A 27102-nucleotide genomic window follows, 5' to 3' on the forward strand; every position below is an offset into this window, starting at 1 on the left:
CCGGGGGTGTTGCAGACAGGTCTGGGTGGGGTGACAATGTGTCAAACATCACACGACAACATCGCACCAGAGAACGAAATAAGTATCGCAACCACAGGCTAACATGTCAACAGAGATTAAACTAGTTTATTCTTTTCAAAGAAAAAAAAATTATTACGAAACAAAAAAGCAGTCATTTTTTACACTAGTGATTATTATTAAACTTTTACAACCATTCAGTCTGCATAACATAAAGAAATAATTCTACATCTTTGTTTCTTTCGTATTTTTGGTACTCTGAATTATACATACAAATAACAAATACAGGAACTTTTTTCACAATGCATATAATCTGTGGGCCGGAAGAAAGTCTTTCAGGTTATCCAATGTGGCAGTGTGTGTTTGTGTGTGTATGTGAAAGTATGATGTGTGAATATGTGTTTGTATGTGCTAGCATGTGAACACAAACCAACAGCCCGAGACCTATAGCACATCCAAAAAAGAGACGCCTGCAGTCAGAACAATAGACTCTCTAGAAGCTTAATGCGTCAAACACGTTTTCCAGCAGGCGAAAGTGAAGGCCTGTCCTTTTATCTGTTCTTTCCTCTCCTCCCTCTCCTCCCTCTCATCCCTCTCTCCAGGAAGCAGAGGCGTCCTCTCTTCCTCTACTCTCCAGCGGCAGTGTCTCTTCTTGCCTTGACTCGTACCCTTCTGTCGTTAGCTGCCCAGAGGCATTTTACTTAATTAAAAAGTCTTCATTAAATGTACTGTATTTCATACAATTTGTACAAATATATTCAAAGTTCATCTCCTCTCGTCTTCTCACGGCTCAGGGGTGGGGGACCTGTCATACAGGTGTGTGAAGTAGGGTGGGAAGGTTTGTTGATAATCTTTGCTTTTCCAAGAAAAATTGAATTTTTGCACACAAATGGGATTCCGGATTGGGGGTTATCAGCTGGGAGGACACAGTCAGTGAGTGGGTGAAGCTTCAGGATTTTTTCTCCCAGGCCGGAGAACAACAACGGTCTTCCCAGGAGTCGGAAAACCACAGTCAGTGAGTCGGTCTGCCAGGCTTTGAGGATCCCAGTAGATACACTTGATAAAGATTAAAAAAGAGACAACTGAACAAATGCAAGGACCCATAAAGCCTGTCTCCCTCACACCGAGGTCAGATCATAGGAGGCTTGGTGATGGAGCAGAGCGGTTGGTTATGGGTAGCAGGGAGCAGTTTGGTTGTCTTTCAGCTTGGGATTCAGGTAAGCGAAGAGAACTGGGGGTAAAAGGATGGTGGGGGGGAGGGGTTAGTTGTTGATTGAGGGGTTCTGGGAGGTGGGTGGTACCGTTGGGGTCTTCTAGCCCATGGCAGAGACCATACTGGAGTGGGGGTGAGGGGCGAAGGAGGAGGGGTGCATGGGCGTGGGGGTGGACAGCATGTGGCCGGAGTGTGAGAAGGGGGGGAAGGAGGACATGTGGCGGGACAGAGCGGCGGGGCTGAACGAGCTGCTCTTCTCCATCAGGCTCTTGGAGAAGTCGTCCATGCTGTCGTGGGACTTTTTGCTCTTCTTCGACTTGCTGGACATCTTCCTGTTCCTGGTCTGAATGCCCTCCTTCTTCATGGTGAGAGGTCGGTTGATCTGGGGACGGACACGTGGGGTTAATGCACCAGGGTTAAAACAAGCAAGTTATTCAATATTCATATTTCATAGGTAAGTGACGTCAAGGAGTTACTTAAGTTGAAGGAGCAGAAATAGCAATATGAGTCAGTGTAGAACTGAGCCAAAATATCAAAGAGCAGCGTTCATGCTTGTTGATGGACTTTGATGAAGCGGAAAAAACGCTGACAAACAAATAAAGTAAATAAAAATCCAAGCATTGAGCTCGGTTTATCACTCGTATCTTGGAAAGCGCATTCGAATTGTGTCAGTGCATTTGGACCAACAAACAAAAAACAAAACAAAACAAATAAAATTGGAGAGGGGCGACACAAATAGGTTTCTAATTTCAAAAGAGGTCGAGCTCAGGATTTGGGGGACACTGTGATATGTAATGGAGTCCCATTATAGAATAAATGTGTCTGTCCCATTGTTAGCGGTAGGGGGTGGGGGGGAGTAGTGTGTGTGTGTGTGTGTGTGTGTGTGTGTGTGTGTGTGTGTGTGTGTGTGTGTGTGTGTGTGTGTGTGTGTGTGTGTGTGTGTGTGTGTGTGTGTGTGTGTGTGTGTGTGTGTGTGTGTGTGTGTGTGTGTGTGTGTGTCAGGGTGAGTCCGCGTTTGGCTGGATTTAAACGCTGATTCCCTTAAGCTGGGCTGGATCTTAGACTACTGCCATGCCAGGGAGAGGGAGACAGAGGGGAAGACAGAGAGAGAGTTGGAAAGATGGAATGAGAGAGAGTGGGAAAGTGAGAAAGAGAGAGAGGGAGAAAGAGAGCCTGGCAGCCACCGTCCTAACCAGCCGACCAATGAGACACATGGCCATGACGACTATCGTCGCCGGCCAAGTCCGCCTCTCTACCCTCAACCCTCCATCGCAGCCTTCTGCATGGGCATCTGCCGGCCAAAATGTCCCGAGCTGCCATATTCCTACACAGGTTTTAGCTGGGAATGAGAGCCGGATGATGGAATTCCAGCTCAGGGCAGGATTATGAAGGAGAGGTGGATGAGGCCGGCTGCTTCCCTGATCTTTAGGACCGCTTCCCTGAGAAATGGGAACAGGGATTTCACCGCCTCACTTCTGCCACTTTCTCTGAGACGTTAATGGCATTTTTCGCTGACTATATTTTAGCACAGAGTGGCCCAGATGATTAGCAAAGAGCAAAGAGCTACGGCCCCTGAGCGATGTGGTTTCACTGTCTCTACACGACGTAGGGTAAAAGAGAAGGGCTTCTCTGTGTTTCTAGCTGAAAGCTAGGCATTGAAATGCAGCTCGCCCAACTAAAGCTGGCCAGGCAGGCTGCGCTCTTTGATACTCACATGTATGCCATGCATCTCACATAGGAAGCCTGGGCCTTTGGGCTTCCGCCCCATCGCATCAAACAAAACACAACACACTCAGAGCTTTACTCAGTGACCACCACAGAGCATTCAATACCTAACCTCATATCCTTTCCCCACACCTATAGTAACCTGAAAACAACCACAAACCTTATGCAATGGTCTTGGATTGACCACACTGCAAACATCCTGACTCACACATCAGTGAACGTTGAGGAACATCGATTCACATTGTCAAGGAGGGGTAAAAATGATTTGGGTGTCAACACTGTCTGTCACGTCTTTGTGGCAACTTGTTTTTTCACAAGCATCCAATAAATAGGTCCATACACGTTTACTGTAGCCTACAGCCTTATCAAAATGGAAAGGCTTTCAAGGTCTCTGAGGTTAGCGTTAGGTTGCTGTCACATGAAGCCACTGTGGCCACTGTACAGGTTAGGAGTTATTGTGCACGAAGGGAGAGAGGCTTCATATAATGTACCATGTAAAATGTGGAATTTATTTCAAAGTGAGCAGTCCCCAACAGAAATCTGAATGAACCAAAACAAACAAATGTTGCAATTAAACCGAGGTTGGGTCATTTCAAAAGATAATATGTAACTGGGAAATATGATTATTCTCCCTGATAACCTGAGTAAAAATCGTTTTCTTCAGTCTTAAAGAATCTGCCAAAACCAACATAGGGAAACTATTTTACAGGGAGCACTTGCGTGACAAGCGAGTGTAGTGGGATAGGCTAGACACCCTTAGCGCGAGGATAAGGGATACCCTATCAGACAAACTCTGGTGGATTTTTGGGGGGCAAGCTCTCTCATGTGAAGGTTGAATAGGCTATAAGTAAAGTTCAATAATAATAATAATATTATGTTTCGCTAGTTAAATTACGCAGCAACTGCTCGTTGCAGAGAGCGAATGAGAGAGAGAGAGAGAGCTAGAAAGTGAAGGAGAGAGAGAGAGAGAGAGAGAGAGAGAGAGAGAGAGAGAGAGAGAGAGAGAGAGAGAGAGAGAGAGAGAGAGAGAGAGAGAGAGAGAGAGAGAGTGAAGGAGAGAGAGTGAAGGAGAGAGAGAGAGTGAAGGAGAGAGAGTGAAGGAGAGAGAGAGAACTGGTCCTGGGGGTCCTCAGATTGAGGAAGTGAAATGATGTGATGAGACAGTAACCAGCACACCCCAAAACGAATCAGGCGGATTGGTGGTCAGAGGGGGACTCCAAGTCCCTGGCGCGGATGTAACCAAAAGGCCTGAAATAAGATCGGTCTGAAAATTAATCGAATTTTAATTAAGCTCTTAATATTCAAAAGCCAAGCTGTACGCACGCGGCTTAATTCGTCTCTCTCATATATTCATATATTCGTACATGTGACTTACTGCGAATAAATCACATGAATTATATTTCTTATCGCTTGTGCCCCCACAATTCTCGATAGGGACGACTGCGATAAATATTTCAAGAACTAAAGAAATTACAAATAAGCTTTGAATGTACAGAGAAAAAAAGAAGGCAGGAGAGAATAAATGAAAAGAAAGAAAAGTGAGGAAGAGAAGAAAGGATATGAAAGACGACACATGCTTAGAGAAGTTAGTAGATATCTTACTATAAGGTAAAGGCTGTTGTTTTGCTTACATTGTGCAGTTTGTAGTATAGACCGCAAGCGTTACACACGGGGTCCCCGTTGGCGTTTCTTCGCCACAGTGTTGTCGTGCTCGTTTGACAGTTTGCACATGACGTTCCTGCCCGTCTTGCTGCAGACTGGTGAAAAGGAGATTAAAAAAAAAAAAAAAATGCATATCAGTCATAAGGCCTTTTCCTAGGTTATCAAACCAAATGTTGCATTTATAATGCTATTATAACACATTACTAACATATAGCTTTCTGCAAAGCTCTGTCTATCAACTTTCTGCGACTAGTTTTAAAATAAAGACAAAATTCCAAAACAGCGCCACTTTGACTCGAGACTAAAAATAGCATCATGCGCACATGCTCTCTTAAGAGTAAATATTTACAGACGACATAAAAGCAGTGGCATGAAATGGGACCTATTAAATCTGATTACATTTCCCCGTTAAAGCGACTAAGTGCTTAAGTAACAGTAAGAGAGTGTCTGCTCCTCGTGTTTAAATATGGAACTCAACATGTTATACAAATAAACTACAATTAGTTATACGGCGAGAGCATGATGGCGGACAGAATTATGTATTTTTAAAACAAATCTCCAGTCTCCCATGGGAGGAAAAATATATGTTAAATCATCAATGTGTGCATTGCAAGATCAAACAATCATTATTCTGTTGTTTTTACATAGCTAATCATGTTGAGCTGTCAAGGGGGATTCACAATTTGACATGGCTAATGAATAAAATTGACAAAATTATATGCTTGTGGATGAAGATGGTAAACTTAAATATCGCCATATAAGCTTGAATATCGCCATACCGTCCACATTGCCTTTTAGCCAATTACAGAAAATTGTTTTTAAAAATTGAGACGAGCTAATGCCCTGATTTACATTCAAGATACGTTTCGACTTGCATGGGGAGAGGACTCTACATTCCCATAGATTGAAACGCCTGCCTCAGACGCCAGTTTGCTGGCCGGCCTGACATTGATGTTATAATCTATAAAACCAATCGATAGACGAGATGACCGAATAGGACACAGTACCCGTTAACACCGAATGGGCTAAACAAAAGGCACTACACTATCTTTCGGAGGGATTTCCAATTATCTACATCTGGTGGCCTAATAACCCATGTTCATGCGTGACTTAAATCATGTAATTGCTTTGCACACCAATCTTGAGTTCCATTAACGCGAAAATAAAGTGCTTGTTTACTGGAAAATGGAGCTCACTGTATCCATCTCCAGCCAGACTTCTTCTTCAGACTTCCCTCTCTCTTTTCTCTTTTCCTTTTCTTACTATTTTCCCTCAGTATTTGAACATTCTGCAGAGATTCCCTGAGTTCTGAGAAGAACAATCTTGAGTCGTGACTCCTGCGTGCCCTGGGCCGCTCCTTGCGCTGATTCGGTCCCCGGTCCCCTTCATGTTTAGACTGGGGAAGCGGGCTATGTTGTTAAAAGCGACTTATCTGCGCTGCTCAGATATCCGGCAGCTTTTTCCTGGGAAGTCGGGTTTTCACATTAGAGAGAGAAGGGGGGATATAGGCTAGAGCAGAGGCTGGCTGGCTGCTAAAAGAGCAGTCCACGCGAGGCGTCCCCTGCCTAGAAAGTTTCCCTTTTATCTCACCATGCAGGGAGATAGGGGAACTGCTCTATAGAACTCAGCCTTCTGGTGTTAAAAAGTTTAGGGGGTTCCTCTCCAAATACTGCAGGGTGCATGGTAGCCTACATCTCTCATCTAAACCATATAAACGTCCAATTCTAAGTATGCCATTTACAGTATGTCAACTGCAGATATTATTTCTATGCGGGCAGTGAGGACTTGGATGGAATATTTTCGATTTGCCTCAATGCAGAATAAAAGGAATATATTTTCTCCTATTTTTTTCCTCTAAGAAATATCAAACAGTAGGGCAATTGAAGCGGGAAAAATAATAATTGATGAAGCAAATCATTTAAAAAATGCATAACAATAGTAATAATAAATCTGCAGTTTGCTATTACTGTATATCTAAAAGAATTCGAGACCTGCACTTGGCGAGTCAATTTCCTGCAGCTAACACTTCTTCCTGGGTAGAGAAAGAGAGAAAGACGGAAGTGTCATCAATACAAAGTGGCAGGGACATACCAGTCGTCGCTTGGGTTTGATGAGGGGCCGATTCTGCCCGTTCATCTTGTGATAGAGTCCGCAGGCGTTACACAAATAGTGACCAGTGCCATCCCGCCTCCAGAGCGGGGTCGACGTAGCTCCACAGTTAACGCACTCTCTACCTTCTGAAAGCAGAAACGATACACAACATGGAGAGAGCGCCGAGATCAGTTCGCCCCTTTTAAACTAAACATAGCATCTCACATCTGAAACACTTGATCCCTCAGGTCAAGAGGGAGAAAGGTTGTTATAAACATCGTAGAAAATGTCATCACACAAAATAATTCATTATAATAGTAGCATAACATTCATATTACACAGTAATAATAATACAAAGTATACCAAGTATACTACTAAGCATACTACTAATACTAATACTATTAATAATAATAATAATAATAATAATACTATAATAATGCATTGAATATTCGAAGTGCAAAAAAGCCCAGCCTCTGTTAGGCTACAACTGATATCAACATTTGACCCTGGAGTTAGTAGGCCTCTTCCAATTCATAGTGTTCCGAAAGTTACCTCATACAATATGTCTGACATCATACAAACATCTGACTATCATTGAATAAAGCAGGTCTGTTATGGTCGATTACTGTCACAATGAGGTCACACATCATTTCATCAAATACATCATATATTAATACAAAACTGATAGCCCATCTTTAGAAAAGGGCGTGCATAATCTATAATCATGTTTTTGTGGTTAAAATGTGCCCTCTTCTTTCTCCCACACACACAACCTCTAATTTCACAGTGGTGTAAAGTAATAATAATAATAATAATAATAATATGTTATTGTAAAACAGGCGAATTCATTCATATTTAGGTCTGTTTATTTGATTGGAATGACCATTGTCTTTCCAAACCAGCATTTGGGTTTGACTGGCACTTCTCTAGTGACACCGACAGGTGAGAGGCGCGTTAACAGTTTCATTAAGGGGGTCTCCTGATCCCCAGGCCTATGCGGCCTCACCACTGAAACTGAAACAACCGAGCAGCGCGGCAGGATTATTTGAAAGCATAGACGCGTGTAGAGAGGAGGCCTTGCGCCGTGCCTTTATGCCTCTACTCACCCGCACTTCCCCTTTTGACTGCAAAAAATCGCTCCACTTCTTCAGAGACTTATATGCGTCATTTCTGGTTCTGCCTTCTTAGATGTGATAGACATTCCAGAAACCTCAGCAGACACGGAGGACGTTGTGAATCAATAGTGGTTTTATAGAGGAGACTGGCTAACGCAGCTAAACAAATGTATCCACTCCACAATAGGGCTCTGAGAAATAGGCTACTACAGGATTTTGAATTGCGCAAGGCGTGTTCCGGATTTTATGTTTAGAAGACCACAGAGTCGACCTTTCTCCAATACTTATTTTCAACTGTAGGTTTGCAATGTAGACACATTCCATTATATGACCTCATTAATATATAACCTCTTTAAGATTCATTTTAGAGGATGTATCTTTACGCATATTACAGCACACACATACTTAATCCACAAATTAAAATGATTTCTTTTTTTGTGGTAATAAGTTAATATTATTCAGCATTGAATAAGCCTGATGATATGCATCATCTAATCCACTGTTTTCTATATTTCTCCAAATGCTATGTGGCACTGATATAAATCTCATTACAGTTAACTGGTTTCGAGCGGTGCCTGAATAACCTTTTTTTTTAATTACTCCCACTTGTTGGATAACATTCCGCCTCGCCAGTCGTGCCCCTCTGCCACGGAGAGTGCTCATTCGTGATTACCCCCTCTCAATGCAGCCCCGCATCCGGACTCTATCAAAGTTATTACTGGCTCTGCGTAAACAATGCAACTGTCGCGTGCACCAGTCTGACAGTAATGGGATTATCTTAAACATATAAACTGGCGCGAGACAGCCATGCCGGCGTGGAGGCCACGGTCACAGATTTAGCCTCTCTCTCTTTCCCTCTGTGAAACATAGAACAACTGAAAACGGATCTGGTTTAGGCACAGCTTAAAACTATTCTGAACTCATCTGATTTAAGGGTACTAAGGCTGTTTAATCGTTCACTGGACTAATTTCCTTTGCTTTGGAACGGGGAAAATCGTTCAATCTCATGTGGGCAAATGCACTGTGAATGATTGAATTCGCTTTCTATTCCAAGCAATGTGTTCTAACAAATAAGGATGTCTATTGAATGCGGTTAAAGATGTTTGTGTAGTCTAATAACATATAGAAACGTTATAACGTCCCCAATTAAAAGTGTTACTCAGTCAAATTGATGTAAAGAGAAACCTGGATTATACATGCAATATTTTTTTATTATTATTTAGAATGTATTATTAATGTTATTATTATTATTGCTATTATTCATTTGTATTATTATTACCGCCAAGTGCTTTCCTTGGCACTGCTATTGTATTTTCCCCTCAAACGAATCTTGTGCATGAGTCGCTTTGAGACCCATTTGACTTTCTATGGGCCTGCAAGGGCTGGAGAAAGGCATTGGCTGTCACTCAAAGTTACATGGCATGCCAATATCCCCAAATAAGAGTTTTTTGTGTGTGAAGAACGAAAATAGGTCCTGATTCTGAAACGGGTACATTTGGATTACACCTGGATGTCATCAATGCCATATATTCTAAGGTGAAATCAAATGGTAATATAATAAAATGCACGCCTACCTGAACATGACCTTGTTTTTGGTCTTGTTTTGGAACCATAACTAGAAGATGACCCACCTATCAGGCTACTTGGCGGGAAGAGGCCTGGGCCGTATTCGGGGACATAGGATGGGTATGTGGCGATGGGGTGATGATGGTGGGCGGAGGATTGCGCTCCGATTGATGCCATGCTCCGGCTGTGAGACTCCAGTTTCATGCTCTCGGCCAGGGACACCTGGTACTTTATGCACTCTTTCTCCTCCTGTTGGCGACTGTTGCTGCTTGAGCCCGGAGTGGAGATGCCTGGGTCCGGGGACACGTCTTTCGGAGGAGTGGGGGGAAAGGTGAAGAGGTGCGGGCTGGAGTGGCCCCCGGACAGGGAGGAGGAGGACGCCGAAGGGTAGACAGAGAGACCTGCCGGGGAACCGTGGTGCAGTGAGCTCTTCTGGAAAGGACTCAGGTTCCACGGGGAAGTGCTGTGGTGCTGCATCGCTTTGCTTCCGTCCAGCCACGGCAGAGAGCCGTGCAGTAGAGAGGGGCGACACACCTGACTACCTGTAATAGAAAATAGGATGATAGAACGGTGTCAGTATTTTTCTCGGTGAAGAAAATTACAATAAGCCTACATTCAATTAGTCTACTCTCACGATTTGATCACTTTCCCTTATGATCATTTTGTTGACTTTAAACAACAATATCTCACATGTATGCTGGTTTAAGTTTGACATCGCCATGTAGGTCTAGGCCTGCTATGAAAATTACACAAATAATATCACTTCGTGACAAATTAAAGGTGGACCTCAGTCACTGTCAATTAAAAAAGTGTGGTCACACTTTCTATTGAAACAAAACGTTATAAATATGACAAGGTCTTGTTCGTTTGATATTTATATGAGTGAATCCAGATGTGCTTTACCAGTGGAGAAACTACAATGACTTAGACTTTTGATTATTTTCATTAAGAAAGCCTATAAATCGATCACGGAAAACATTCAAAAACATACGCTATTTTATTAAAACCTCACTCACGATTTAATCTTCGGGGACACAAGATAAAAGTGCACACCAGGCCTACACACCTGACAACACATGCTCTGACCCAAATTGCCCCTCTTGACTCCAGCCTGCTTTATTTTTGTTGGTCTAGCCGAAAGCCAGGGCCTGAATGATTGTGTCAGAGCAGCAGTGTGAGTAGCACGCCAGTCTCAGTGCAGAGGGTTGGAACAGTGGTGTTTTAGCATAGGAAGCATCGCTACAGAAACCGGGTCATGATTCACTATTCCGCTCAGGAAGTCATGTCAATAAATTAAACCAATTTCTCTTCCGCAGTTATTTTCTCTCCAAGAATATCTATAATTAAATGATACTTCATAGTTTACCTGCCATAAAATGTACACGGTTGTGTGGTGAAGTATGATAGTCTGAAATGACCAAATATATATCATGGGGCCTTCCCAAATTCTCTCTGTAGGTCTACACATTCATTCGTTTGGTAACATATTTTAATGATATTAACCATGATACAAACATACATGTCATATTTGACTATAGTAACGTGTTGTTCATCTGTAATTCACGTGAATTTATTTGATTTCAACATTTGTCATTGGTTTCAAATTGCTCGACTGATAGGGACCACCTTCCCTTCTTACATCTGATTTCACTGTGCTAAAATAGCACTGAACATAGAATTAGAACAATTAAACAGAGTGGTCTTACTCACTGTTATAACAAACACCTATACTCACAACTGGAAAGATATGAAACCAAAGGTACACCACCAGAGAGTTAAGCTGCACATAACAGAGGACTGCATGGTTTCATATGGCCCTCGCATGTTTAAATTAGCAGGATCAGCTGAGGCTTAAACCTATTAGACAAATACTTCGGTTCAGACATTTTAAAATGGCCAACCATCTGAAGATGAATTATTCTTATGTTAGCTCTATATGACCACATAGAAATAAGTGATCGATGTCTCTAATTCAACAGTAGCCTAAAACAATGCGCAATGAAGCAGTACTTACTATGTGGAGGAGGTGGGTACCTCTGGACGGCTCGAACTGAGTTCCCATAGTATGGAGATACGTGGTTGCCCTGTGAGTCGATATTAAACAGTACATCCACATCGTCGGCGAGGGGATACTGCGAGGGGTCCATGTACGAGTGGCCGAGGCCCGGGTGGTGCGACCCGGGATGCTGTTCGTTTAGCACCGATGGGTGGTGATGGCTCATCCATCGGGGTTGGTCCGCGGATACTTCCATAGCTTTTTAGCAAACGTTCATATACACCGGAGTGAACCGATACAAGTCAAGTAAGAAAAAAATCTGTCCGAATTCCTGCTTTGTTTAATCCACAGTTTTCTTCGTTACCTTCGTTCACCTGGAGATGAAAAATACAAATGTATTTAAAAATGATGTTGTTCCCCCTATGTTGATGTTATTTTCAGTCTATTCAAATGCGATTATTTGGCAGGGATTCACATTCATGTGAATTTGCCCATATAATAAATAAAATAAAATAATTCAAAACATACATTCAAAAAATAATGTTTCACTTGAATGTTGTCATAAATAGGTCCAAGGTCGTATTCAGTCCCACTCAAAAGTTCCTCAACTTTTCCCTGACAAAGTTTCTATATTATTAAGCCGATTCAACAAGTTGCAGAGGTATATGTTTCGACGCAGCCTTGTTTGCAGTAGGTGGCTTAGTGCAAACTGACTAGCACCGAACTCACAGATCAAATCTCTGTTTGTGCGCAGCGGCAACCCTCTCCACTTACTTCGCTTCCCTCTCTCTCTCTCTCGCTCTCTCTCTAGCTCTCTCACCCACTCTCTCTAGCTCTCTCTGAACTCTCTCCGTCCCAGTGTGTGTATGTCTCTCTCTCTCTCGCTCTCTCTCTGTTTTTTTTACAGTGAAGGCATTCTTTCAGGATGGCGCCAGGCAGCTCAATGCTTGCAGACAGCTGGGGCGCGACGCAACTTAAGGAGGGTCTGTCAGTGTCATCAGCGGGGGAGGGGCCTGCCCTGCTAGCCCTAATTGAATATTGTGGGCCAGGAGAGATGACCAAGAACTGCTGCAAGGATTTTTCTTTCACAGACCCTGCAAGAGTCTCACCAATAGTAAGTACATTTAATTTCATATTCAGATTATTTTTCTTGAAAGCAAATACCGGTACACAAACGCCTTCATGCCCATTATACACAATGCATTGTGCGTTATAACTCAATTGTAACCCATAATAAAGTCATTTTTTGTAACAAAATATGGACATATAGACTATACTAAATATGTAAATATGAACATCTTAAATGCACATCTCATGAAGATAACATGAAAAACAACACATCTATTGAATTATATTATATTATTTTCTATTCAAAAGTAGACTGCTTTTTTAATGCAGTATCTGTATCAATGAATCATTCTGGCCACAATAATATTTCCGGGCTTGTCATGAAAAACATATATAAATAGAAAGAGACAGCAAGTGAAGCCTGTTGCTCAATAACGAGGGACCAGTGGCAACCTGGCAGGTTGTGGGACGCCCATTTCCTTAAAATTGTGACAGTGCGTCCTCTCGCGGTGACAGGCGCGTTATTATAATGGCAGGCTACGACTTAACTCCTCAAATTGGGCTGATTTCCTCGCTTCACAGAGCAGGGGCGGGCGTGGACGCCAGAGCGGCTGAACTGCAGTCTGGAAAGCACTCCACTGCATTACTGCCTGACTCCTCAGCTGGCTTAAACAGACTGAGCGAGAGAGAGAGAGTATTCTCCCAGAGTATTAGACCTCTAGTCTCTCCCCCAACACACAGATAGACAAGCAACACACAGATAGACAAGCAGCAAATGCCCTGACATGTCATTATTCATTCAAAAAGACTGCATTAAATGTAACTTGATGCAGCGGATTTTTTTTACATTATCAAGTCATTCATGCGTTCTATAGTGTATGATCTTGAATTGACCAATTAAATATATTCATATTGACACCATAGGCCAGATCATCTAATTATTCCATATGCCAATGTCAGGTATGAATGCTGCAGTGTACTCTCGCCTTGTTCCACTTGATTGCACAGTAATAGGTGGGAGGGGTGGGCTGCCCCGTGGGGAGGTATTTTGTATCTAATTCCCAGTTCGGCTACCCCATACTCTCCGATTGGCAGCATGTCATTGTATAATAGGGGGCTGTTCTTTTAGGTGCTGCGCAAAGCACTGACACAGGCAGCCTCTGCGACGCCACTGGACGTGACGTCATCTCCAGAGTAAACAGCCAGGAAATGAACCCTCTCAGCAAGCAGAGCAGAGCGCGCAGGCTGTTCTGGAGAGGAAATGCGCGCGCCCTTTTCCAGTGAGTAAAATTATAATCGTTTAATAGCACAATTCTGTAACCAGGTATGCTGGGAGTTTATTACGTTTTTTTTTTTTTTGAAATCGTACAGTGAGTTGTATGCACACAGACATTACAAGGGGAGAAAATAAGATTATATTAATAGTCTTGCATTGGCATAAAAATCGATACCATATCATTTTCCAAAGTGCACTATCACGAATGCAAAGTGACACGAAGGAAATGATACATACTTTTTTTTGTTCATGGTCTCCATGGGAGCATTTGATATTCAGAGCATGACCACAACAATAACTGCCACATCCATCTTATGCAATGAGGTAGGCCTATTTTACAGAATAGGATAGCTACATGTGTGATATTTGTAGATGGCCTTTTAGTCTTTGGAGCTTGTGCATTTTACCACAGCCGTTCTCAGTCGAGTGTGAGAAACAGAAATATTGCTGATTTGGCAAAGCACGCTTTTATCCCTCTCCAGGACACTCAGAGAGCATGTCTCACTCAAGCGAACCTGAGACTGAACCTGGATGGAAACTGCTGTACCGCCTCACATTGAACAATCTCACCGCCATTGTCGAGCTGTCAACGGACTCGTGTAATTATCCTCTTGAAAAGTATCGCGCTCCATTATCCACCAAGTAGGATATGCGTTATATATAGGTGCTCCGAGGCAACACATGACCGTAAATGTAAAAATCCTGATAATGTTTTTTTGTTTCTTGTCTGGATGACTGGAAGCTTACAGAGTGGGACATGGAACCTCTCTCAAGACGTGATTCGCCAAGCTTCAGTGTCAAGAGGGAAGGAGAGTGGAATAAAAACGGGTCCCCTTTAAAAGTTGTCATTTGTAATCCCCACCACTGTCACAACAGTGTGTTGTGTGTGTGTGTGTGTGTGTGTGTGTGTGTGTGTGTGTGTGTGTGTGTGTGTGTGTGTGTGCGCGCGCGTGCGTGTATGTGTGTGCGTGATAAAATAACCAAAACAAACCAAATAAAAAGCAGATGTCTAGTGTACTACACTGCGTCTGATTCATAAATGTTGGTGGTAGTATGGTGGCTGGTAGTTTTGCCTGGTGGCGGGCACAGCAGAAGATTGGGAAGATAATTTGTGAGTGATTATGTCAGGGAACGCTGATTAAAATCAGGAGACATCACACATTTCACCGAGGGTGAGAATTTAAGACACCGCCGGATTATTTCATTGTCAGAGTGAGATGAACTTTTTAGATAGCATCTATTTTGTTTACTGTGTCCACATTTTGCCTCCCATAGGCTAACTGTAATTATGACAAATGTATTTCCCAAGGTTGTAATTATTAGGTGGTAGTTATAGTCTAATAATAATATTACATATTATTATAATAACAACAATAATAGTAGTAATAATAGTTATAATAATCATAATCACACTACTATAGGCTACTACTAGGCCTACACTACTACTGCTACTGCTACTGCCACTACTACTACTACTAATAATAATAATATGCATATTGATAATACCATATAGGCTATTCAATTTATTACTATAAATTGTATCTATTAAATTTTTTATATATATTTTTGGTTGATCATATATGTGTGTCCAACCATTGAAGCATCATCATTAAAACCGGGAGATAAGCACATTCTAAAGCAAGCTTCCCTGACGCTCTTGCGCTGTAACCCAGTTTTGGGGCAGATGAAAAACAGGGAAGGCACAGAAATGAAATTTAATTAAAGTGCCGGCATCTGGCTTAGGAGTCTTTTGATGGGTTTAGATTTTACAGTTTCATTCTAATGTTGCAGGTAAAGCTGTCCAAACAGCCGCGAGGCGCGGATCCAGGGTGAACCAGAGGACACCACCTCGGGCAGCGGGCCTCGCCCGGCACTCTCTCTACGCGCTGGAGCTACTTCACTCCAGTCACCACTGGAATACATTATTATTATCTTGATGAAGACGGAGAAAAAAATTTAAACGCGAAGGAAAGAGAAACGCAGTCGGACTTCCATGTGTGTGTTACAGGATAATTTAAATGTAATCAACGAACAACTATTTATTATTATTACTATTAATAATGATAATAATAATAACAATGCTTTTGATATATGCTGAAACAGAGAAAAAATTACACCGAAGACAGGCATTTTCAAATAATTCAAAACGATATCATGCATGACAAAATTTGAAACCTCGAGTCCCATGGGGCGTGTGGCATATAGCCTACAAATATAGGCTACTGGTATAAGATGACTAATGCCACAATATTCTCTGATCTTTTCAAGAACAACGCTTCTTGTTGTACTCAATTAACTATGTGAACCAGTTCAGATTCTTAGAACCAAAACGAGGGCGTGAAATTATTCTCGGTGTGAATGAAACTTGTAAAATGAGGTGTATTTCTTAGAATGATTCAAATGAGAAAAGATTTTGGAACATTGTACCTCGAGTACAGATGATGTTTTCGGTAATGCTTTAGCTTCAGTAACAAGAAAAAGAGATGAAGGTACTCTGTCAATTGAGTGAGAGGGATGCTTATCCGTGTGATCGCTATTCACCTCCTCTTTCTTAACGGCGGCATCGCCAGGCCCACACCGCCTCCATTTGGATGCTACTGCTTTCGGTTACTCTGCTTTAAACAACATCAACTGTAGTGCTCTTAGGGCGTATTTTACCAAAAATTCCATTGACAGTTGTTGAATTTATTCACCCCTTTTTACATAACAAAGTGTTATTGCTAATTAGCATACAGATCAAACACGTCTAAATAAATCCGACAGGTAGCTAACATCATTTGAGAACTTCATAAACACACAAACAAAGAACTTCGACATATCAACATTTCAAGCCACGCTCAGTGTGCTGCCCATCTCTGTCGTGGTCTGATTTGGAGATTGGAGGCAGATTGTATCCTTATTTAAAAGGTAACCCACCTCGTGATTATGTGAGTGGCCAGCCTCCCTATCTCCAGAACACAGCTGTTGGGGAAGTATTCAGCATAAATCAATAGAACAGCGCGCGATTTCCCAGCCAGTTCTGTTCTCTGTATGCAAATAACCGCTCGAGCTCTGCCCATGATAGCGCGACTGTGATGCCCTTAATTTCGTTTCCTATTCATTCTATGTAACAGCTCATCTCCAAATCAAGCCATATCGACCACAGACGTGATAGAAAAGGGGGAATGCAGCATCAGCAAATCCAACTCCTTTCTTTTATGACCCATTGGCGAGGTAATCAGATCAATTTCATGGGTTAAGGGATTCTGCCTGTCACCAACTCAGGTGGTAATAGATCATTAAAATCCTTCATCTTCCGTATTTCGGGAGACGCGATGTAGGTAAAATACTCTCAGAATCTAGTACGTTAACTGCAATAAATTCCAAAGCAATTTGGAAACGTGAAAAACGAAAAAAGGAACGATTTATTAAAACGATTATTGAAGACCACCTATAGCCTATTTACAGTATATATATTTTATTTTCGAAAACTACTTTAGACTGAATATCCCCTAGCCTAACGCCTGTCACAAACACATATAGGCTACAGTAAAAACATAAGAGACAACAATGGCGTCGCGTGTGTCTTTTTAACCACTTTTCTGTTTGACAGACATGCAGAAAAGCTCTACACATGTTGAGAAAACGGAGCTGTTTAACCGGCCTCTGCAATTCACTTAGCAAAAAGCATGTGTGCCTTTTTCCTTAAGATGCACTACAAAAACGCTATATTTGAAAATCGTTTTTAAAGCCATGGAACAAACTTGCTCATCAATTCATTTTTGGACATACGCCTGGCTGGACAGAACACACAGAGGGAGGCTGGAAGGGACTAACTAGTATGTACCTTTAAGAGCTATACTTTGTGTTCTTCGCTGAAGGACAGCCAGACAGACAGACTTGCTTTATAGAAATCTAAATATTTACTGACCTGTGGAATAGAGGTTCGCGGTCGTTTTTTTTCTGATCGGCTGCAGATGTGAGGAAAGAGTGACATGGAGATCGAAGCGCCGATGGCATTTAGAGAGAGCGAGATGCGTAGGGGAAAAAACCGAGGCGCGCGCGCCCTCAGCCCAGAGTCACTCACTCTCACACACACACACACACACACGCGCACATACACTCCTACAGGCCAACCAAAGCATTTGTACATTCAGATCAGAGCTCTTCCGGGTCGGTGGAGTCTAAGGAGGAAAAACATAGTTAGTCTAACCGAATGCCCCTAGACCACTATTAGGACATTTTGCCACTTTATGAGGTCAGAGAGGTGGACTGCTGTTTATGGCGCATGTAGCTGTTGTAGTATTTGGTCGGCTCGTATTTTTAGCATCGGTAACACTGTCAAAGTAGCCTATAGCTTAGCCTTGTAGCTAACTAATCATGGGATGGTATAGTGGGCGTTAGAAATCACGCAGCACGGCATGCTTTAAATTGCTTAGTATTTCTATCTGTGTCTAATGTGAGTGAATTTCGAAAAATGAAAATCATATTGGATTGCAACTCTTGGTAATCAATATTTGCGTGTCATCGACCATTTCAATGCATGTGTAAAGAGGTACTCAAGTACGCGCGTCCACACACATATATACACAAACACACTCCTGAGTATTCTTTTGTTAGGATGACATAGGCTCAGTAAGCCTATATTTTACTATGGCATAGGCCTATACTACTATAGTCACCAATGGATATTAGGATTATAGTATTCATGATGAAGGCTAATGGACATTGTTTTCTTTCAAAATATTCAGAATTAAAGTACCTTCGTTAATCTATTAATTTCGTTCTTCTAACACTGATATTTAACACATTTTAATTTTTTTAAATAAAATTGCAGAAGTACACATCCATAATATTTGTAGCCTACTGAATTTCCCCATGAAATGTATCAAATGGTGTAAAATGTTTGTCATTCAGGCCTATAGATGTACAGCATCTTAATAATATAATTTAAACTATTAATAGAAGGTCTACATATTTTTGGTGAAAACTAAAAAATGGCATAGGCTATCCACCAACATACACCCACATATCTGCTTACACAGATACCATGTTTGAAATAGACACCAAATAAATCTGATCCATCTTCTGTCTTCCTCCTCTAAAATAGAGAGAATGAAGAAAGAGAGAGAAAGTAAGAGAGAGAGAGCGAGAGAGAGAAAGAGAGAGAGCGCGAGAGAATTCTGCTGATGCTGGAGGCTTGATATCTCACGTTGCGACTTGACTCTGAAGGAAAATGTAAACTGATCACACCAAAATCTATCTTTGGAGAAGAAATTCAATTAAGGTAATAAATTAAAGATAATTGGCACAAGCGTCGCTGTATAAACTTACGGAAGCAACCAGCCAAAAATGTGTCTTTTAAACGAATGAATAATTCAATGTTTTCAGGGCAACAAGAGCATTCATTTATAGAATTAGTATGTCAATATTTTAATATAATTACTACAGAACACATCCAGACGTTAATTATTTAATATGCTTGATTTGTACGTAAATAACGTGCTTATTAAAAAATAAATGGCTTCAAATTTCAATGTAAAGGTGTTGGTAATTATGTTTCGATGATAAATGCGCATACTGATGCCTTCGATATAGTAAAAACAAAGGTCAAATCGCTGTATATTCTGCAGATGATTATGACTTATTGTAAGTGCAATACAAATATTATTAACGTTTGAAGAAATAACATCTCTGAAGAATTAATTAGCTTCATTCATTGTAGGGATATAATTAAATATGACAGGAAAAAAATGAATCCCCCTTTCTCCTATCAACCATTTGCAAACAGAACAGAAATATGTGACAAGCAAAATAAATTTAACCTTCTAAATTAAGTATCCCATGATCATGTTTGTGGGGTGTTTCTCCTAAACGAAAAGAAAACCGATTTTCTGAGGCACACAGCTTCACGAGGCTCCATTTTGATTCTGGGGACATTGTTGGTCCAGTGATGTCTGTGAGCGCGAGCACGGCCAAGTCCAAAGTCACTCTCCTCTTCCCTCCCGCGTGCACTCTAGTAATGGCATGAAATCGGGTGATTAATGTTGAATTTGACGTGAGCTCCTGCGTGACAGCGTGTGCTGACAACAGCTGAGCGTAAACCTTCCGGTATAATGCAAGTAGGCTACACATTCGTGTTTTTGCGCATTGTTTATTTATTTATGCCCCTTTTTTGGTATTTATAACGATGAATCTTATCACCAGATAGAATGAGGGATTATGATATCATGTTCATAACCCGATTAATGTTGGCATCATAGAACAAGCTGGCCTGTTTAAACACTTGCAGCCTACATGTCGTCCAAGTTAATTGTTTGGATACCTTTTAGCTAGATTTCCATTTGCGTGTTGCCACTGGAATGTATCATGCTTTTGCAATCAACTATTACATTTAGTGATTATATATGCACATATTGGTCTTATCTGCATTGGGCTACACATCGCATTGTTGTGTTATTGTTATTGTCGTTGTTGACCCTACACATAATAGCATTTATGTATCGCCTACTAAACCCAGATAGGGCTAATGTCCATACCTGATCAGTTTAAAAAGATACACTCAAAGCTATCCCAATTAAAGGCACCTTGTAACTTAAGGTTTCAGCCAGCCATAGCCAATTGCTGCTTATGTGCAGATGTCAAGGGTGACCTTAATGTGAGACAAAACGCCTCCTAAATCCATACGCCACGGTGTTTCATGCATTTACTTATTTATTTTCTCCATGTGTTTTATTATTCTCCTCCTGTGCGCCTTCCAAATGTAAGCCAGTGTTTTTTTATTATATGCGGCGGCTTCTTCTTCCCTGCGATTTTATTTTAAAATATTAGGCCGAGGTGGGGAGAATTATAAACGACTCCTCTCTTATCTGCTCCCTTCACGTATCCAGGATCACAGAAGCTGATTAAGAAAGAAGTCACAGCCAACGCCGGATTCATAATGATTTGGAATAATGAATCCTTATCTCTCCTCTGCAGATTACCAGCCTTTCAGCTCGCCATGTTTTGTTACATGGGATAATTTATTGCATCTAATACATCACAATGAATCTGATGGGGGAAAGTGATGGCCAATGTTAGGAGAGGAGCTGCTTTTTTATCCCGGGGCAATGAAATGCCTTTACGATTTTTAATTGGTAAAATATAAGGGGGATCTGATAAAAAAAATAGAACTGCAGAGGTATAATCTTGCCTCCTAGTGTTCCAGCGCCACTCTGCAGCATAATTAGTGTGTCAATTTCAACCTGGAATTAACAGCATCGACCTGCCTTCGCTGCTCTAGCCAGTGGAGCCAGCGAGATCCTAATTTTGCATGATTTATTTTTCACCAAGAAGAGATAATTAATCATAAACAGTGAAAACAGTGCAGTAAAGTGGAGATAACAAAATATTTGCATCTAAAAAGATTCGATGAAGCTAATTTGTTTTCACACAGCCCCCCGCCCTCTCTCTCACGAATCTCCCCCCACAACCACCTCGCCCCCCCCTCCCTCCACCTCTCCATTTAACCACCTCCGAGAGATTTTTAATTTTCTATGATTAATCCTAGGCGAAATATCATTCATCATTATAAGTTGGAAAACGGGGCATGTAGCAGTGTGTAAACATTGAAAATGTTGGGACTGTAATTGCTGGATGGGGATTATCTTGGGCACGGTGGTGTCATTGTTCTTGGGTAGTATGCCACCCTATTGAAATTATGACGGTGGGGGGGGGTGCATGGGTAAAGTTGGCTGTACACAGTGTATAGGACTAGCTATAGTAGCTAGTAGCTAGCTATAGGAAGCAAACATTTGACTTATGTTTTCTAATAAGAATATGATGGTAGCCTAGTACTTAACGATAATAATGACAACTAGCAATTGACCGTGGTTTGGGTTATCTTTGTTGAATTCAAATAATAATAATAATGTGAAAGAAATTTGTTTTGTAGCCATTTGGCACGTTGCCCTCATCGGATATCTGGATGGTGCATGTTTTAACGGGAACGCTCACTGCCTTGCCAGGATAAATTTGCATTATATTTGCAGCTGTAATTAGCTGATGAGCATCTCTCTCTCTCTCTCTCTCTCTCTCTCTCTCTCTCTCTCTCTCTCTCTCTCTCTCTCTCTCTCTCTCTCTCTCTCTCTCTCTCTCTCTCTCTCTCTCTCTCTCTCTCTCTCTCTCTCTCATTTAATTTATATTCTCATTACGCGTTTGTATTTTTCCGGGCCTCTGAATGTCTCTCTGATCCCTCATTTTCTAATGTCCTGGCAAAGCCCCCCAGATGTTTATCAGTCTTATATTCAGACAGGCCGCCATCTCAAACAAACCCACCCGCCATAGGGGATAGATGGGCAGCCTGACACTCAAGCAGACAGGCCAACACAGTCTCACATTCAATTCGCGCATATATGTACAAAATGTATTTCAGCAGATTTCGTGCGTTTTTGTGCATTTTTGGGGTGGTTCAATTCGTTTGAAAATACACGAATTTCTGTGCTACTTAATTCGTGCGAAAAGACACGAATTTCTGTGCTACTTAATTCGTGCGAAAAGACACGAATTTAACCAGTAGGCGACACACAAGCCGTTGCAACAACCATGTAGACGCGATCATTTGTATTTCATTTTTGTTCTTCTTAATGGCTAATTCAACGTCATGAATATACAGAAATGTTGTCTTTGTTTAACCATGTTTTAAAATGTGTCGTTGTATGCCTATATGTACTGTTTTAGACTTGCTGAACAGAATTTTTGAGAAAAGACGCACATTTACGTGCGACTTAATTCGTGGGAAATATTGTTTTATTAATGCCAATGCTGTTTTCTGTGCTTAATTTCGCTTAATACTTTGGATACTGGTGCACTTGTAATCAGAACGCCTTTTTGTCATGTAGGCAACCATACACGATTTTCTTCATAACCCATTTCATATTTCGTGGAGCCTAAATTACACAATTTTCTTCATAATGCATGTATTACATGTTAATGTAAAATAATGAATTATGTTGGCTTACACTTATGGCCTTTCCAAGGCCTTTCCATACCTTAAGGGAACATTTTAGCACTCGCCATATGGTTAGTGAGAAACGCCACATTGCAAATATAAGGTCCCTTACTAGACGTCCTGCAACGTTTCTAAAATTCGCTGACGGCGTCGGGCCGTGCGCGGGGGAGAGATCTTTCAGGAAGTCATCAAACGAAATCTCTCGGACGTTCGGTTTCCGTTTTATAAAAATAACAAATTTTGGTCATTTTTCCGCAGTCTCGGAAATTCACACCAGAGGGAAAATAAATAATATTGCAAATGCACAAGCACATTGCAAATGCATGTGGCCTTTTCTCCTAAACGGAAAATATTTCGAAGACGTAATGGACAGTTGGCCCCGAACAAGATGGCGTCGAGGCCTCAACGCTTTTTGAGTTATGGCCATTTTTCTGGGATTAAAGGTCAAAAACGCAAAGTAGGGTGCTAATTTGACCGCTTCACGTCAAAGTACATAAGCATACGGTGTCAGGAAAAAAAGAACCAGCCATTTATCTATCGTAATTTAAGAGAAATCGTACATTGACAAATTGGTAATGTTCACAAAAAGGAGTTAAAAAAAAAAAGTTACAGATCCAGTTGCAGTGTGTTCAGACGAACATTTTTTAAGTGGGTCTCGAAGCTCTGCCAGAATTCTGTGATTTTATGTGATTTTATGAAATAACACACACTCATTTAACCCTCTGTAAATAAGTCAGTTCTTAACATGAAGACTTAAAACTCAATATTATATAAGAGCCTACCCCAAGGAGGATATGTGTTCACTTTCAGCTTCCTATATCAACCGGAAGTACCTTTAAATGGTGCCATAGGGTCAGTTTCGAAGGGTTAAAAAGGTCAGATCTGCCTCCCGGGTGGCGCAGTGGTCTAGGGCACTGCATCGCAGTACTAGCTGCGCCACCAGAGTCTCTGGGTTCGCGCCCAGGCTCTGCCGCAGCCGGCCGCGACCGGGAGGTCCGTGGGACGACGCACAATTGGCCTAGCGTCGTCCGGGTTAGGGAGGGTTTGGCCGGTAGGGATATCCTTGTCTCATCGCGCTCCAGTGACTCCTGTGGCGGGCCGGGGGCAGTGCGCGCTAGCCAAGGGGGCCATGTGCACGGTGTTTCCTCCGACACATTGGTGCGGCTGGCTTCCGGGTTGGAGGCGCGCTGTGTTAAGAAGCAGTGCGGCTTGGTTGGATTGTGCTTCGGAGGACGCGTGGCTTTCGACCTTCGTCTCTCCTGAGCCCATACGGGAGTTGTAGCGATGAGACAAGATAGTAATTACTAGCGATTGGATACCACGAAGAAAAGGGGATAAAAGGATGGAGTGAAAAAGTACGGTGCTTAAAGACACACAAAGCCTGAAATGGCATTGCCATTATCTCCAGGCCGTGCCGAGTTCAACGAGATGCCCCGCTTGACCGTAGCTAGCTCGGTCTGAGTGCAGCGACAGGGACAAGAAGAAGGACCCAAATGACCCTTTGACCTCAATTTCATATTTTTTTGCTTTTGGGAGACAGAGAGAGAACCGTTAAGGTTAGAAGCACAATTTGACCTCAGGAACGTTCCTAAGGTCCTCCCGATCTGTGCAAGCCTAACATTGACCGTGTGGCATTAACCCTTAATAGTTAAAAGAAGGTGTTTACATCAAACAGTTTACAATGACATGTCTCCCCATAGGAATACATTTCCTGCTCCCCTAAATTCAACCTGAAGCCTATGTGGGTTAATAATGCCTTATGAACCTGTCTTCGATGACAATCCATCAGGCCACTATGAGGTCTACCTGTGTCGATTCTAAAGATTCGATTTTAAATCACCCTAAAAGTGTTTGCCATACCCAACCTGCAGTTTGAGAGAAATAGTGCATTCAACCCTATGTAAATCAGTGAGTTCTTAACGTATAGACTTAAAACTCAGGATTCTGTAAAAGCCCACTCCAATGAGGATATGTGTTTACTTTCAGCTTCCTGTGCCAACCGGAAGTGCCATAATTGGTGTCAAAAGGGCTTTTTCGAAGGGTTAAAAAAGTCAAATCTTTCCAAAACTTAATATATGTGAATAGGCAACCCTCATGAACTGTAAATCAGTCATTCATCCCATCAGATTTCAAGGAAAAATGTACACACCAACACAGAAAGGATGGAGTGACACACTGAGGGGCTTAGAGGCAGACAGTGCCTGCAATAGTTACTTTTGTTTGAACTTTTAAAGAACCGTCAGACCTAGAGTTCTGAAACTTTACAAACCTGTTCTAGAGCTCAGGTCGATTAAGCACGGTGAGTTATGTGGCTCTAGAAGGTTCTCGGACCGATAAAAAGCCTCGGTGCATTTGCATTGACTTCAATTCATTTTGAGCATTACAAAATGGTGACATTTAGAAAAGTCCCAGAGTTGCAAGACTAGGTGCATTGAAACCGGCTCGGCTCATAGAGACGGACCCCGACATTTCTGTCCGATAGCTCATTCAAGGACCCCTTAGCAAGGCATGGAAAAAAGTGGAATTTCTGCACCAATTATGGTTTTGCTCGGGCACCGAATGACCTATCGAGACGAAACTTGGGATTCGAGGTCGCCTCACATAGGGCTAAACATAATGTGAAAACTGGACCCGCAGCTAGAACATAACTACGTATTATTTGTTTTATTATGGTTTAAATGGAAGGCGCTGTGAATTTTGGGCCTGCTCTGAAATATGTGATAGTTGGCTTCTAAACGAGTTGGAAAAAGTGAGTTTGGAGTCAGATGGTATCAGTTTGGTGTCTGAAAATATCTAATTGGCTGATGGACACTGACTTGCTAGTTGACTTTTGTGCATTTGCAATATGTTTCAACAGTGAAAAACCACCAAAATAGCATTCTGAAATCACCACTAAAAATGACATCACCATAGCCGTGCCGAGTTCAACGAGATGCCCCGCTTGACCGTAGCTTGCTCGGTCTGAGCGCAGCGACAGTGACAAGAAGATGACCCTTGACCTACATTTCAAGTCTTTTGCTTTTGGGAGACAGAGAGAGAACTGTTAAGGTTTAGAAGCACAATTTGAATTCAGGAACGTTCCTAGGGTCTCTGTGCAAGCCTAACATTGACCGTGTGGCATTAACCCTTAACAGTTAAAAGAAGGTGTTTACATCAAACAGTTTACAATGACATCTCACCCCATAGGAACACATTGCCTGCACCCCTAAATTCAACCTGAAGCCTATGTGGGTTATGAATGTCTTATGAACCTGTCTTCAATGACAATCCATCAAGCCACTATGAGGTCTACCTGTGTTGATTCTAAGCTTCCTGGAGCAACCGGAAGTGATAAAATCACCCTAAAAGTGTTTTGCCATACCCAACCAGCAGTTTGTGATACATAGTGCATTCAACCCTGTGTAAATCAGTCAGTTCTTAACGTATAGACTTAAAACTCAGGATTCTGTAAAAGCATACCCCGATCAGGATATGTATTTACTTATAGCTTCCTGTGCCAACGGGAAGTGCCTTAAAATGGGGTCATAGGTGCTGTTTCGAAGGTTTAAAAAAGTCAGATCTTTCCAAAACTTTAAATGTGTGAATCGGTCAACCCTCATGAACTGTAAATCAGTAATTTCGCTAAACAGATGTCAAAGAAAAGCTCTCTCACACACACACACACACACACACACACACACACACACACACACACACACACACACACACACACTCACACACACACACACACACACACACACACACACACACACACACACACACACACACACACACACACATGGAGTGAAAAAGTATGGTGCTTAAAGACACACAGAGCCTTAAATGCTTTTAGGGGGGATCCAGACTTCCATACCCGCTCTGGGAGCGCTATACTACCGCCCCAAATCAATGGGTGCTGGCCTGAGTGATTTATGGAGGTTTTCAAAAAATATTGTTTTTTCTTCTGGAAAATATTTTATGTTTTTTCTTCTCGAGTCAATGGCCTGAATGATTCATGGAGGTTTTCAAAAAATATTCTAAGTCCAAACTTTTCATGCACCTGGTATTTTTTGGGGGTTACCAGGCGTCATTTTTCAAAACGGTTGAAATTGCTTTTAGGGGGCATCCAGAGTGTCACATGACCGGATGAGGTAACTATTCTTGTTCTTCTTGTAACTTTCCGGTAGGCTAGAAGCTTTCCGGTGTTTTGCTGCTCGACACAGGTCGACGCAGGTATTGCACTTGATTTATCGTTATCGTAACCGTAGGTGCAGCCAAGTGGAAATACGAAAGCTTTCTAGCTATTTCTCACTGACGGTAATTTGAACACAAGAACGTTTCTAGTGAAAAGGTGCTTACACTCAGAGCCATGTATTTACACTCAGCCACCCTAGCCTTATTACGGGTTAACGTTTTGGTAATTTT

The 27102-nt window shown here is 41.9% G+C and overlaps 1 protein-coding gene across 5 annotated transcripts; it reads right to left on the reverse strand.

Moving 5' to 3' along the window:
* Nucleotides 1–99: 99 nt before the first annotated feature.
* Nucleotides 100–12330, reverse strand: LOC139534028 (transcription factor GATA-3-like). Of its 5 annotated transcripts, none has more exons than XM_071332668.1 (5): nt 11405–12330; nt 9456–9932; nt 6610–6650; nt 4588–4713; nt 100–1613 (listed from the first exon to the last, which is right to left on the reverse strand). In XM_071332668.1, exons 1-5 carry the CDS (start codon nt 11640–11642, stop codon nt 1332–1334), a joined length of 1164 nt encoding a protein of 387 aa, XP_071188769.1. In that variant the 5' UTR covers nt 11643–12330; the 3' UTR covers nt 100–1331. The 5 variants fall into 5 exon arrangements, with proteins under 5 accessions (XP_071188769.1, XP_071188767.1, XP_071188768.1 ...); XM_071332666.1 differs by lacking the exon at nt 6610–6650 and adding an exon at nt 6710–6855; XM_071332667.1 differs by having other exon boundaries at nt 9399–9932.
* Nucleotides 12331–27102: the final 14772 nt, after the last annotated feature.

Source organism: Salvelinus alpinus, chromosome 11 (genome assembly GCF_045679555.1).
Source record: "Salvelinus alpinus chromosome 11, SLU_Salpinus.1, whole genome shotgun sequence".
NCBI classification, from domain to species: domain Eukaryota; kingdom Metazoa; phylum Chordata; class Actinopteri; order Salmoniformes; family Salmonidae; genus Salvelinus; species Salvelinus alpinus.

Coding starts and splice junctions, on each gene's coding strand:
- LOC139534028 (XM_071332665.1), bottom strand. CDS start 11,642: ATGGAAGTATCCGCGGACCAACCCCGATGGATGAGCCATCACCACCCA. Junction 6,856..9,398: donor AAAAACAAGGTCATGTTCAG/GTAGGCGTGCAT, acceptor TTCTGCTTTCAG/AAGGTAGAGAGTGCGTTAAC. Junction 1,614..4,587: donor TATACTACAAACTGCACAAT/GTAAGCAAAACA, acceptor GTCCGTCCCCAG/ATCAACCGACCTCTCACCAT.